Genomic DNA, 15,093 nt, shown 5'->3' on the forward strand with positions numbered 1-15,093 from the left:
GGTCTCACATTCCACTAACTTTTCCAACCAATTTTTCTTTACATTTTTTTAAAACTCGTGCCTACAATAAGAGTGACAATTATTATGGGACAAAGGGAGTAATTTTTATTTTATACTATACCAATTTCACTTTAAAACACATGCCGCTACAGACATCTCTATTTTTAAAAAATGAAAGAAGTGGATGTTAACTAAAAATAAATTTACTGTACAACCCCTGCTAATATTTTTGCGTTAGCCACTAAATAGGATCAAAGATTTTTGGAAAAAGACTTAATTTAATTTAAGGTAATTTTGTATTGTTTCGCACGTTTTTACGATTCTCTAATTTTGCCTGTGACAAATAATTTAGTCATCGCTATTCGCTCATAACTTTTTACTTCCAAATCATCTTCTCCTGTACCCATTTTATTCGCTCTCTCATTTATTTAATTTCTATTTCCTCTATTTTCTCCATTTTTCTCTCACATTTATTTAATAAATGACAAGAAGATGGATAAACAGTCATTTATTAAATGCTCTAAATAATTAATTATTAATTTAAAAAATACATATATTTATAAATAAACTGTACGTGAATTAAATATATACTATACATACAAATAGATAAACTTTGAACTTGCATGTTATTTAATATATCCCCGAATATGTCATTTACATATATACTTCCACTAATAGAACATAGTAGTTTACATATATTACTCCCTCCATTCGCGAATAGGATTTTCATTTTATTTCGACACGGATTTTAAGAAATGGTAAGAAAAATAAGTGGAAGAAAGTTAGTGGAATATGTGGAATGAGTTAGTAGAATGTAGAGTTTCTTTATCATTTAATAATTATGAATAGGGCGCAAACGGATCAAAATGAAAAAACAAGACTCCTATTCGCGGGCGGAGGGAGTAGGATACATGCATATTTGTATTAAACCATAATGTTTTATACTCCTTTCATCCCTAAATAAGTCATATTTGGTTATGACACATGTTTTAAGAAATGTAAAGAAAAATTATTGAATAAATTAGTAGAATATAAGTCTCACTTATATATATTTATTTTATAATAAAATAATAGTAGAATAAGTCAGTGGAATGTGAGATCTAATTATCATTTATGGTAAAAATAAAATATACTATTATTTTTATTTAGGGACGAACGAAAATGACAAAATATGACTTAAGGACTAAAGTTTTGATAGATAGCATTTTAAAGTTAACTATCTTGAGTATCAAAGTAAAAGATATACCGAAATTTACTAAATGCAAACTAAAATATAATGTAGAGCATTTATTAAATGATTTTTTAACACATCATCTTCCATTTAGTATTATTTAATTGGGAGTGAGAAAAACGAAAAAAGAGAGGGTGAATAGAAATTAAATAAATGGGAGAAAGAGAAAATTGGGGAATAGTCGAGGAGATAAAAATAATAAATTAAGAGAATGACTGAAATAGCTCCCAAGGAGAAAAAAAACTGAAAGGCTAATTTTTCATTTTGAACCATCCTCTAAAATTAAATGAAGTCTAAGTAAGAAAAATTTGAACTATTAATAATGTGCACCTTAAAATTCACTAACACTAATTCAACTATCTTTTCATTCTCTCTCTTATTTTTTCGTATCTCTCTCTAACTTTACCAGTTGCGTATTAAAACTCGTGTCATATACAACTTTGTCAATTTTTAAGGGATAAAGGGAGTATTTTACAATTCACTCCTTAGACATAAATTAATTAGTCTACGTTGGAGGTGTTCGGTTGGCAAGATTAAATCTCATAATTAAATATGGATCATGTTTGGTTCATAAAATTGAACCATTCAACTTAATCCTAGATGGATAGTCTCATGATAATTAGTAATAGCCTCCCCCCTCCAACTAAAATAATCTCATAACTTAATCCTAGATGGATAGTCTCATGATATTAGTCATGGCAACCGAACGCCACCGTTGTAAACAAAAGAGAGTAGATTGCAAAATACTTTATTGAACAAAAAGTAAAATGACACTAAAGATTAGGGTAAGAAACTAAAATGACAATAAAGATTAGAGTAAGAGTTTCTTTTGCGTAATTCATAGATCATAATGTTTGTTTAATTTAAAATATGACATGTGAATATTTAAATAAATAATACGAAATTGCTAACGGGATATACGTTAGTTGATATGATGTTAGGAGAGATTGATGACTAGATTTCCAATAACTAAATTAGATGGATTGAACCTAAGCGAGATTAAGACTAAAGATTTCTTATTTTCTTAAATATGCTGCTACAATTTGACATATGTAAAGTCATTAAATAAATCTAAACATAAATAACCATTAGTTGTAGTAAGGCCATCCACAGAGCTGTTTCTATACCGTTCCTAAATCGTTCCTTAAACTACTATTTGCGGGCCTCACTGTACTTTTTTACTCTATTCCTTAACTAAGGAACGGAACCTACAACCCTCCATTCCTTAACCGTTCCTTAAATTACTATTCATTCAATTTCGTTTTTTTATTTCCAACTCAATTCAATTAAAAAACACACTTTAATAAAAAACAAACACACTTTATTAAAAAACACACAACATTAAAACAAAGTTACAACTTAAACTTAAAAAAATAAAAAGCACACACTTAAAATCCCAAAAAAATAAAAGTAAACAATTTTAATAATTTCATCCGCCAAAGTTTGTCCAAATGTGCTCAATTAGATCCTGTTGGAGTTGGGTGTGAGCGCTAGAGTCGCGTGTCCTTGCACAAATAGATAACCGTTCTTGTATAGACGGATGCGCTCCACTTCGAGGCGAATTACTTGCGGTTGAGCTTCCGGGGGATTCGGGGCCGAACCAATTTCCCGCCTCGGGTCCTTCGTCTTGGACAATCATGTTGTGCAAGATTATGCACGTATACATGATGTCGACCATGTTCTCCATGAACCACGTACGAGCCGGGGCTTTGATGATGTTGAAGCGCGCTTGGAGAACCCCGAACGCCCTCTTCACATCCTTGCGAGCAGCCTCCTACTTCTGCGCAAAAAGAGCCTGCTTTGGGTTCGCAGACCCATTGCACGTCTTCACGAAGGTAGGCCACTTCGGGTAGATGCCATCAGCGAGATAGTACCCCATTTTATAAAGCCGGTTGTTGACGACGAAGTTGATGGCCGGCGCTTTACCATCCAAAACTTCGGTTAAGAGGTCGGACTGGTCCGGGGACCCCGAAGTACGCGTGCCGGATCCAAAGGCGGTAGTCGGCAATGGCCTCGAGTATAACGGTTGGGTGGGTGCCTTTGTGGCCGCTCGTGTAGGACCCCTTCCACGCCACCGGGCAATTCTTCCATTGCCAGTGCATGCAATCGACGTTGCCGAGCATCCCGGGGAATCCGTGCACTGTTTCGTGAAGGTCGAGCAGGAACTAACAATCGGCCGTGCTTGGACGCCGGAGAAATTCGTCGGTGAAGGCTGCCCGGACGCCTTTGCAGAATTTGAGCAAGCACATTCGCCCAGTGCTGTCTCTGATGTGGAGGTATTCGTAGAACATGTCGGCTGTTTGTCCAGTCGCAAGCTGGCGGATTGCTGCAGTACATTTCTGCAGCGTCGTGTGGCTGGGACGGCCGACCACGTCGAACCTTTCCTGGAAGAACTATTCCCGGGCTGCCAAAGTATTCGCGATGTGGAGAAATAACGGTTTCCCCATGCGGAAACGGCGACGGAAGTACGTATCTCCCCAAACCGGGTTATCGCAGAAGTAGTCGCGTACTAACCTTGCGGCGGCTTCCTCCCGGTTACGATGGATGTACGTACGGGAGCGTCGTTGGAGCGTCGCGGCTTCTTCCGCCTCCCGGCGTCGATCTTCTTCAAGTGATTGTTCCAATATTTGACGCATTTGTTCAAAAGGATCCATTAGTTTGATTAAATTTGAGAGAAGAAAAACAGAGTTGATTTGAGATGAAAATTGGGGTGGAAATAGAGAGGATTTGAGAGGAATAGATGCGTGTTTATGAGTGAAATGAATATGAAATAGGAGTATTTATAGAGTAAATAAATTTAAAAAATACAAAAAAATACAAAACGGATAAAAAACGGTCACAATACCGTTGCAATTTTTTTTTTATTAAATTCGAATTTTTAAAAAAAAATGAATTATTGCGTCACAGTGACGAAACCCACTTACGGGGCAGCGAGTGGGCGTCACGCGTGCGCTGAGAGCCCACCACGTCGCCTCGGCGCGTGGCGGAACGTGTCGTGCCGCGTGCCACGGCAACGACACCCGGCACGGCATAGGCATGGAATGGCGACGACACGGCGGCTGCAACGCGTGCCGCCGCGGAACCGTTTCTCCGGAACGGCATAGGCACCGCAACGGCACAGCGTTGCGGGTGCTCTAATGACCGTTAAAATTTCACATATGGCAATGAGTTCGGACTTCGGACCAATAGCTTTTTACAGACCATGCACCAACACAATTAATCCCCTATAGATTCGAACTAACCTATACTTTAAGGTAGTGATATATATAAACAAATTGTATATACATAATTAAAAAAAATTATATATTACCTTGAAAATAAATTTATAAATACTTTATTCGGCCATGAAAAATAGTCTCATTGGTGGATGGTACAGATTTTAATGAGAAATTGATAAGTAAAGTAGAAGGGAGAAAGAGTAGGTAAAGTAAAATATAGATAGAAAAAGTGAGTGAAATATGAAAGATAGTTTCATGTTTGAAATGAGACTATTTTTTATGAACACCCAAAAAGATAAAATGAAACTACAGTATTTTTTATAGACAAAGATGTTAGAAGAATATCGCATAGAATCGGGAAATAATATGTAATTGATTTGGAGTATATCTTGTCAAGATTAGAGTATCATTCATGGTAAATTAGGTTTACCTTACATAGAGTATAGCTAGCCTATAAATGTATAACTCTGTATTATAATTCAGTGAATAGAAAGAATTCCCCTTACCGACTTTAACATGGCCTCAGAGCAGAAAAAACGATCCTAGGCTCAGAAAAATTTCATCATTGCCAATACCAATTCTCAACTCTTTCCAGCCAAAAATCAAATCTAGAAACAACATCCTACAGCAAAAACATGTCAGATACAGAGGAGGAGACGAAACCCAATCCAGATCAGATGAAAAGCCTACGAAATAGCAAAAGCATCACGGTAGCGTTCAAATTGAACGGGAAAAATTACCCTCTATGGTCTCGACTAATGAAAGTCCAGATAGGGGGCAGAGGAGCTTACTCTTACATCAGGAAGGAACCTCCAGAAGCGGGCAGTAAGGGGTTCGACGAGTGGGAGGAGAACGACCTTGTGGTGTTCTCGTGGATCGTCGACAACATTGAAAACGAGATTGTCGCCGACTTTGCACATCATCTGACATCAAAGGCTTTGTGGGACAGCCTGGCGGTCACGTTCGAAAACAAGGCAGACCGCTACCTCATCTACGACCTAGAAGAAAAGGCGATCAATATCAAACAGGGCAATCTCAATCTGGAAACATACTACCGGAGGATTCATGGACTATGGATCAATATAGATCGTTGTTAGAAGCAACCTATCGACTGCTGTGATAAGGGGATCGATCAATTTCGAACCCATTCAAACTCAAAGCGACTGATCAAGTTCTTGACCGGATTGAATCAAGAGTATGACTCGATCCGGCGGGATATCCTGAAAGAATAACCAGCCCCATCAGTAGAAGCGGCATATGGGTGGGTGAAGACGGAGGCTGCTTGACGTCGCATCATGCCACCGACGTCGTCCTCACCCACCGGACAAGCCAATAGTGGGGACACCGATTCGTCATTTGGGGGAGAAATTGGACACGGTTTCGCCGCACAGAGCAACCGCCCGTCACACCGCAACAGCCAGCCACCACCGCGCTCCGCAGCCACCAGCCGACCGACGAGAAATCGCCCAGACACCTCGAAGTTATTGTGCTCCCATTGTGGGAGGCAAAAACATACATGGGAGACCTGCTTTAAGCGATTGGGCTACCCCGAATGGTGGGAGGATAGACAGAAGGCTAGGGCTACCAAGCTCAAGCGAAGATGGCCGTCGGGATGAACGGCGATGGGGCACCGCGACGAATCGAAACCGACAACCATGGGGAAACGACTGGATCGAGGTCTGGGAAGCATCAGGCGAGTTTGCCGGCCGGCGGCAACGTACGGGGCACCGGGAATTTCACGGAGTGGACGGAGCCGACTGGCGGCGGAAAATGAGGTAACGGGTTTGGTGCTAAGCCAAACCCTAATTGGCACATATATGATTTTAACATTGGAACCCCAGAAAACGAGAATTATAAAAATAGACGCCATCCTATTAAAATCAACCCCCCTGACTTCCTTAAATTCGAAAATAAAACCCTAGATATCCAGAAATTACATAATTGCCCCAATTTTGTGCATGTCAATCAATTTGCACCCCTACGAGATATTTCCGCTGCGTTTCATGTTTCTAGTAATACGAGTACTACATTTGGATATTTGATTACGGGGCAACTGATACTATGACACCTTATTAGAGTGATTTTGTTGATCTACATGATGTCGCTAAATCTTATATTAAGACTGCAAGTGGGGAGTTTATTACTGTCATGGGGGCGGGTACTATTGAGATATCACCTACTCTCCGACTCACGAATTGTTTATATGTTCCCACATTATCCCAGAGATTGATGTCTATTAGTCATGTGACTAAAGAACTGAATTGTACACTCCTAATGCAGCCCGACTTTTGTATTTTGCAGGATATTCCGACGAGGAGGATTTTTGGGCGTGGCACTGAGAAACAAGGACTCTACTACGTGGACGAGATAGCTCAAACTGGCAGTGCAATGTTGGCTCACGGATCCACGAAACAGGAAACTTGGCTCTGGCACCGAAGACTAGGACACCCTTCTCCTGGTTACTTTAAATTGCTTTATCCGAACCTTTCAATTCCTTCTGATTTTTCTTGTGAAACTTGTGTTTTGGCCAAGAGCCACAGACAATCGTTTAAACCTACAAACATTCGTATAAAATCCATGTTTTCTTTAGTACATTATGATGTTTGGGGTCCTGCACCAATTGTTGGTGGGAATGGTTTCTGATACTTTGTGATTTTTGTTGATGACTGCACTAGAGTGACATGGATATATTTTTTGAAAAATAAATCTGATGTGTTTGATAGATTTACATCTTTCTTCAAAATGATCGAGACACAATTCCAAACCACTATTAAAACCCTTAGGTCAGATAATGGGAGAGAATTTGTTAACAGTGATATGATCCAGTTTTGCAAAGAAAAAGGTGTAATCCACCAAACCTCTTGTGCCTATACACCTGAACAGAATGGGGTAGCAGAATGAAAAAATAGGACAATCCTAGAAATGACCCGAGCTATAATGACTGAATCCAAAGTCCCTAAATATTTTTGGCCAGAAGCAATTGCTACATCCATCTACCTCATAAACCGTCTCCCCACCAAGATCCTAAACATGAAAACCCCACTTGATGCACTATCCAAACAAGCCAAGATACCTGAACATTTAAACCTCCAACCCAAAGTCTTCAGTTGTTCCGTCTACACCCATATCCCTAAACATGAGAGAACCAAATTGTCCCCGTGTGCAACCAAACGTGTCATTGTAGGGTATGAGGTGAACCAAAAGGGATACAGATACTTCGATCCCTACACTCAGAAAATTATCACCACTATGAACTGTAACTTCCTTGAAACCGAATTTTTCTATAACACCCACCTTAGTAGTCAGGGGGAGAAGGGTCCAGATAAATCTAATTCCGATGACTATCTAAGTTGGGTTGTGTCAGTGCCAAGCTCCTCGATCGAGGGTCCAACAGACCCAGTGACAGTCACTGCTACCGAGCAGGTCTCTCCACAAGAGTCATCCCATCTGCTCCCGAGCAATCCTTCTCCGACGATATCTGAGGTAATTCCTGAACCTTGTACTGTTGAAAGTACGGTTATTACTAATCTAGGGGATACAGATCTCCAAGAAGTAGATAACACTGTGGATGGAGACACCGGGAGATATGTGCTTCCTCATAGAAATACAAGGGGAGTTCCACCGAAGAGATATTCCCCAGAAAAGATAGGGAAGAAGAGCCGCTATGGGGTGGCAAACTTTTTCAAGGAAACCTAACTAAAATGGCCCGGGCATTTTAAGCTGCACTGTACGAAGAAAAAGAAATTCCCAGTCAGCCGAAGAAGCAATGAAGCATAAGAAGTGGAGGGAAGCAATGCTCATTGAAATGAAAGCGTTGATGAAAAACAGTAAGTGGGTTAAGAACAAACTGCCCGAATGAGGTAGAATTGTCGGATGCAGATGGGTGTTCACGATTAAACGAAAACCAGATGGGACTATCGAGAGATATAAGGCACGACTCGTGGCGAAGGGATACACCCAGACATACTGTGTGGATTATGTTGAAACATTCGCACTAGTTGCCAAGATTAATATCGTGAGAGTGTTGTTCTCCATCGCAGCCAACAAGGACTGGCCGCTTCACCAGTTCGATGTGACAAATGCGTTCCTACACGGGGAGTTGTCAAAACCAGTATACATGGAACCACCGCCGGGGTTCACTGAAGAGTTTTCTGATGGGGAAGTCTGCCAGCTCAAGAAGACACTATACGGGCTGAAACAGTCCCCACGAGCGTGGTTCGGGAGATTCACAGAAGTAATGAAGAAGTATGAGTGTAGACAGAGTAACTCAGACCATACTCTATTTCTCAAAAAAGGAAATGGGAAGATCACGTGTTTAATTATATATGTAGACGACATGATCATTACCGGAGATGATGAGGAGAAGATAGCCGAACTAAGGAAGAATTTGTTTCATGAGTTAGAGATGAAAGATCTAGGCCTTCTTAAGTACTTCTTGGGAATAGAGGTACTGAGGTCGAAAAAGGGAATCTTCATAAAACAGAGGAAGTATATACTAGATTTGCTAGCAGAGATAGAGATGGTCGACTGCAAGCCCGCAGATACTCCAATGGTGCAAAATCACGGATTACGAATAAGAGATGGAACAACCTTGGCCGACAGGGGGAGATATTAGAGGTTAGTTGGGAAGCTCATTTATTTGTCTCATACTAGACCAGATATTGCGTATGCAGTTGGAGTAGTCAGCCAGTTTATTCATGCGCCGCAAGAGGAACATTGGGAAGTAGTTTTGAGAATTGTTCGGTATCTGAAGGGAACAACAGAACATGGACTTCTATTTGAAAAACACGGACACTTAGAGATACATGGTTTCACTGATGCAGATTGGGCAGGAAATCCGAATGATAGGAAGTCTACTGCGGGGTATTTTACCTTTGTAGGAGGTAACCTTGTTACATGGAGAAGCAAGAAGCAGAAGGTTGTAGCACTTTCACGTGCAGAGGCGGAATTCAGAGGGATCAAGAGTGGGTTAACAGAGGTTCTAAGGCTACGACGACTCATGAGGGAATTGGACCTTTTTTCGATCCTTCCGTGCAGATTGTTCTGTGATAACAAGGCAGCGATAAGTATTTCCGAGAACCCAGTTAAACATGATAGAACGAAACATGTGGAGGTAGATCGACACTTCATAAAGGAGAACCTTGAAGTAAAAATTGTGGAGATGTCATATGTGAAATCCAAAGATCAACTGGCCGACATCTTGACAAAGGCGCTGGACTCAAAGTCTTTTCGAGAAGTACTGTGCAAGCTAAGTATCGGAAACTCCGTTACTTAGCTTGAGGGGGAGTGTTAGAAGAATATCACATAGAATCAGGAAATAATATGTAATTGATTTGGAATATATCTTGCCAAGATTAGAGTATCATTCATGGTAAATTAGGTTTACCTTACATAAAGTATAGCTAGCCTATAAATGTATAACTATGTATTATAATTCAGTGAATAGAAAGAATTCCCCTTACCGACTTTAACAAAAGAGAGTACTAATGTATAATATAAATCACACACTAATCATTTTGCAACTATTTAATGAAGTATTTAAATTAAGTTAAATATCTATAGTATATTTTAAGAAAAAAACAATTTTTATTAAATATTCTATATTTGTTTCCAATCAAGCTCATAATCATGTGAAAATTTGTCATAAATTTGCATATAATTTCTTTTTTATTGCTATAGAATCATACTAATAACGAAACTAATTTGTAATTTAATTCAACTCAATTTAAAATATAAGATCTTCATGTACATATGCTCTACATTCATCTTTATTCATCTTTAAATATAAAAGATAAATACACTTACAAAAATTCTTAGCAAATTTCGTCAAATGATCACCCCTGAGTCATTTTGCCAAATAATCATCCCTGTGTCCACAACTATTATTACTACTACTTGCTACCTCAAGTAAATGTCTCTATTTTCTTAGCCATCTTCAAACTAGCTAAAACAAACTATGTCTAGGAATTTTGTGGAATTTTCCCTATAGCATATCTATGATCAAATAGGTTTTAGAATAAAAAAAATGTCATGTTATTTAGGAGGGGTCTCTCTTGGCGTCACTCCACATGTTCCCTATAGCATGTCTATGATCAATTAGGGTTTAGTGAAATTAAAAAAAACAACTATGGAAAAGGAATTTTTGTGATGATCTAGCTACTCTTTAATATATGGGTCCAATTCCCTTGTCACACTTCCATCAACCAAAAAAAGGGCATAACTATGATTGGAGAACCAAAAATGCTTACTCCTTGCATTTCACACTACTTGACAGTGTTCTATATTTTATTTTATCAAAATAATAGTTTGGGGAAGCCATGTTAAGAATTTGAGTTCGAAGTCTCAGATTCAAATTTTAGTAACTTATCTAGTAAAAAATTTCTTTGATATTTTTTATGGTCTAATAAAATAACAATGTAGTGGGCATAGTATAAAATAATAAAGAATTCATGAGTCGACATTGATTTCCAATTTGAAACGTGATGACCAATACAAGAAATGAGGACCAACTATATCGTCTATATATCACAATCATAATAAAAGTAATGATTGGTCACTCTCTCAAATTAATTATAAGCACCAATCTTAGTCAAAGAATGTGACAGTTTCCCTTGTTTCTTTCATTGGATAAAACTACAATAAATCAACACCACCATTATTAGATACATGTGCGTGTGTGTGTGTGTGTGTGTGTGTGTGTGTGTGTGTGAGAGAGAGAGATCACTTTGGCGCATGCAATTACAAAAGCCATCAAGGCGCAGTCTTTACCCGTTTGAAGATTTGGCATCCAACACTTTCTATCAAAGTCTCCACGTGCTTTATTTTTATATAATACTAATTATTTATTTATTTATGTCCACAATCCAATTAGAATTACTTTTTTTGTGTTTATATTTCACACCTAATCAATGAGGATCTTTGTTCTCAATTCTATTGATATAATATTAGTGCACGGTATGAAGATAAGGTAACCATTTTTTCCATGTTAAAAAAGTGTTCTAATCCAATTCACTTGGTCCATTGGAGGAACAAAACTATAATAGGAGATAAATAAAACAAAAATAATTTTAACAATATAGAGGTTCAGACACAACATTCCCATAACTTCAACTCAAAGACAACAACAATCAAAAGAAAAGACTCAGTTAATCAGCACACAAACCATCTAAAATAATCCACAACAAACGACATAGCCAAGTCCTAAATGTCAACAATTATATTTATGAAAAAATATTGATCTATGGAATGAAAAAATATAAATTTCTCTTCACTTAAATTAATAATAAATGTGAAATATGCATTTATAATTCTAAAGTTTAAATAGGTTCTTGCCAGATTTATTAAAAAAAACTTGTGTAGACCTAAGACCATCCCCCTTTATGAGAACATTTAAGGTGTGAGTGACTCATTTCTAATATAGTATCAGAGTAGGCTCAAGTTGATGATGGATTTATCTTTGTCTCTTATCTACCTCACGTGTGGAAGCTCGATGTTCATTCCGGCACACATCGATGATAGTTCTTATCTCTTGTCTTGTCTACTCTCGCGATGGAAGTACGATATGTCATTCCAGCTCACACGTGTGGGGGCGTGTTAAATGTCTAAATCTTGTCCCATATCGACTTGGTGAAGATCTCAACTAATCTATATATGTGTGGATAATCATCCCCCTTATGAGACCTTTTAAGGGGATGAGTATCCCATTTCTAATATGCTTTTAGTACTCCCTCCGTCCGTGAATAGGAGTCCGTTTTTCCATTTTAGTACGTCCGCGAATAGGAGTCCCAATTCATGATAAAAAAGGCCCCACGTTCCACCAACTCATTTCACTCGCATATCATTTAAAACTAATATATACTAGTGAGACTCATATTCCACACTTTCTTTCTTTTACCCACATTTTTCTTAACATTTCTGAAAGTCCGTATCGAAAACAAATGAGACTCCTAATCGCGGACAGAATGAGTATATTTTAGTTTAAATAATCCTTTTTAAATCTACGTCATAATGTTTGTTTTTTATTTATTTTTAAAATACTAGTAATATGATGTAGTAGTTGGCATGCAGCATTTAGCAGACTTAAATCAAAAAGCACTAACAATAAAATATAATAATAACAGATAATAAACAATTCTTGCATCTTATCTTGAATACATGGAATGAAAGCGACTACGAAGATATTCTCCTGGCCTGATTAAACTGAAAGAAAAAAGGAGTTACAGTTACTCAGCATTCCTCTATTATAAAAGCTAATCCAAATTAATTAGCTGATGTAGAAATTCAATAAAGTAACATTGCATGATTTGCATCTCATTAATTAAAATATTTTATACATTCCAGTTAAGATCTAGAGATGAAATCCATGAGAATCCTCATAAATCTAAAGTGAGTTAAGAAAAAATAAAGTACTCAAAAGTTTATGACAACAGGCCAATCTTGAAATAAACATAGTCGATAATAATAATAATAATAATAATAATAATAATAATAATAATAATAATAATAATAATAATAATAATAATAATAATAATAATAATAATAATAATAATAATAATAATAATAATAATAATAAGATGGCAGCAAAATCTCTAATTTATTTTTCCTTGCCGCCAAAAAAGGACTCTTTCATTTCTAATTTCATTCTCTCTAAAATTTTAGGTGTTTCTCAATCCTCCACGTCAGCGTCAGCCTTTTTTCCTACATATAGCCAATATCTGTATCCATAACAAAATCAAACAAGAAGAAACAATGGGTGAGAATGTTTACGAACAAGGCTCTTGCACATGTCACGCATTTCAACTTGCAAATCAAAGCATGTATGAAGAAGATTCCAGTGGTGTTAAGACAATAAGACTCTCTCTGGAGTCTGATCACCAGGTTCTCTCTTCACTCATCATGTTTCCTTACAGCTTTGCGTTTGTAATAATACATAAATCCAAGATTTGAATGATTGAATTATGTATTTTGTGTAGGAAGGAGATGAAGAGATGTCAAGCCCTCTTGGATTGACACTAAGCAAAACACCATCTTTCCTGAATCTGCTCGAGATGAGTTTGTCCAAAGCCCGAAAATCGGATGATTTGGGATCTCTTGAGAAGTTAAAAGCTTCCAATTTCGCCGCACTTTACATCAGGATTGGATCATGGCAGGTGCGTACGTAGAAAATATAAAATAAACAAAACATGATAAGAACAGATCATTTCTGGTCGTATAAGTCCAGGATAGATGAGTTATCTATCTTACTAGTTGAAATGGGCATGCAGAGGATGACTAGGCATGAAGGAGATCTCACAGCCAAGATGTATTACGCGAAACGCAAACTGGTGTGGGAGGTGCTGGATGGAGCTCTCAAGAGCAAGATCGAAATCCAGTGGTCGCATATCTCTGCTATGAGGGCAATCACACCCCACAACCTCCCCGCCACTCTTGAAATAGAGGTTTCTTTTCTTTTCTTTTTCTCTTTTACCTCTCTTTTGTTTCTTGATTCTACAACACATTGGCTGTTTCTTTGCAGCTGAACCAACCGCCATTGTTCTACCGCGAGGTCAATCCCCAGCCCCGAAAGCATACCCTTTGGCAGCAGGCCTCTGATTTCACCGGAGGTCAAGCTCCCGTTTGGAGGTATTATAAAGTTGCATTTTACTTATTGTAGAGTTATTTTATGATTTTCATATCTCATAAAATTGTTAACATAGGAGGCACTATGTGAGTTTCCCACCCGGGCTATTGGACAGGCACTACGAGAAGCTATTGCAATGCGATCCACGTCTCCGTGCACTGAGCGAGAAGCCATTCCCGAGCCACGAGTCCCCTTATTTCGACCCAACCATGTTTGCCATTTCACAGCTCTCTCTCGGTTTCAACAACTATGAATGGAGTAGCCATGAGCATCAAAATGTTAGGGGTACTTCCTCCAACTATGAGGGCTTGCCTCACTATAATCCACAGCCGCAGTGGACGATGCCTCCTCATCAACACTACTCTAACATAAACGATGATGCTCTACTAATGGAGCAACAACACTTCACTACTATATACTCACACCCTCCCTACTTCCTTCCCGGTTAAAATCCCACCCCCGCAAGGGTCTTTGGGGATTTCTAGGGTTGAATGTAACTGTATATTCATCTACCATGCCTAGTCTCTTTTATGATAAGAGTTTTTCTTTGTTTATCATATCATTGCTACTATTATTGAGTTTTAACATGTGATATTGTAAAGATCAGATCTCTTAATGTATGATCAACATTTTATGGAAAGAGTACTATGTAACAAGAATATACACACAATCATTAGAACTATGAAATAAATTGCAATCTAAAATATTAGAGTACATATGAAAAAATAGCATTAGAAATTAATGCTAATATCTAGCACAATCGCATATCTGAGCTAGTAATGAGTTTTATTGAAGATAGCATGTTGTTAAGAGGAGATACAAATCTTTCTCCGGAAAACAACAAAGAATACCCTCAATTAGTCACGATAAAACATGGTCTCACTCTCAAGCCCAAGTTCTCTAAAATTTTCCGGCTACGGACGTAAATCCAAGCCAGATTCAAAAGCAGATCTCAACGAGGTTATCTCTGCGAAGAACACACTCACCCCTCACATAGATCAAGGTGAGAAAAATTGAAGAAGAGA

At 38.1% G+C, this 15,093-nt stretch overlaps 1 protein-coding gene across 1 annotated transcript; it reads left to right on the plus strand.

Annotated features, from left to right (window-relative positions):
* The first annotated feature begins 13,201 nt into the window (after positions 1–13,201).
* On the plus strand, positions 13,202–14,606 carry LOC121802494. The gene is made up of 5 exons (XM_042202172.1): positions 13,202–13,326; positions 13,422–13,598; positions 13,713–13,886; positions 13,964–14,070; positions 14,145–14,606. Exons 1-5 carry the CDS (start codon positions 13,264–13,266, stop codon positions 14,515–14,517), a joined length of 894 nt encoding a protein of 297 aa, XP_042058106.1. The 5' UTR covers positions 13,202–13,263; the 3' UTR covers positions 14,518–14,606.
* The last annotated feature ends 487 nt before the right edge of the window (positions 14,607–15,093 follow it).

This window comes from Salvia splendens, chromosome 5 (assembly GCF_004379255.2).
Source record: "Salvia splendens isolate huo1 chromosome 5, SspV2, whole genome shotgun sequence".
Classification (NCBI taxonomy): Eukaryota; Viridiplantae; Streptophyta; class Magnoliopsida; order Lamiales; family Lamiaceae; genus Salvia; species Salvia splendens.

What these genes read in the sequence shown, in the direction of transcription:
- LOC121802494 (XM_042202172.1), top strand. Translation starts at nt 13,264, where the DNA reads ATGTATGAAGAAGATTCCAGTGGTGTTAAGACAATAAGACTCTCTCTG. An exon ending in CTCTGGAGTCTGATCACCAG is followed by an intron (nt 13,327 to 13,421) that starts GTTCTCTCTTCA and finishes TATTTTGTGTAG; the next exon opens with GAAGGAGATGAAGAGATGTC. An exon ending in GGTCAAGCTCCCGTTTGGAG is followed by an intron (nt 14,071 to 14,144) that starts GTATTATAAAGT and finishes TTGTTAACATAG; the next exon opens with GAGGCACTATGTGAGTTTCC.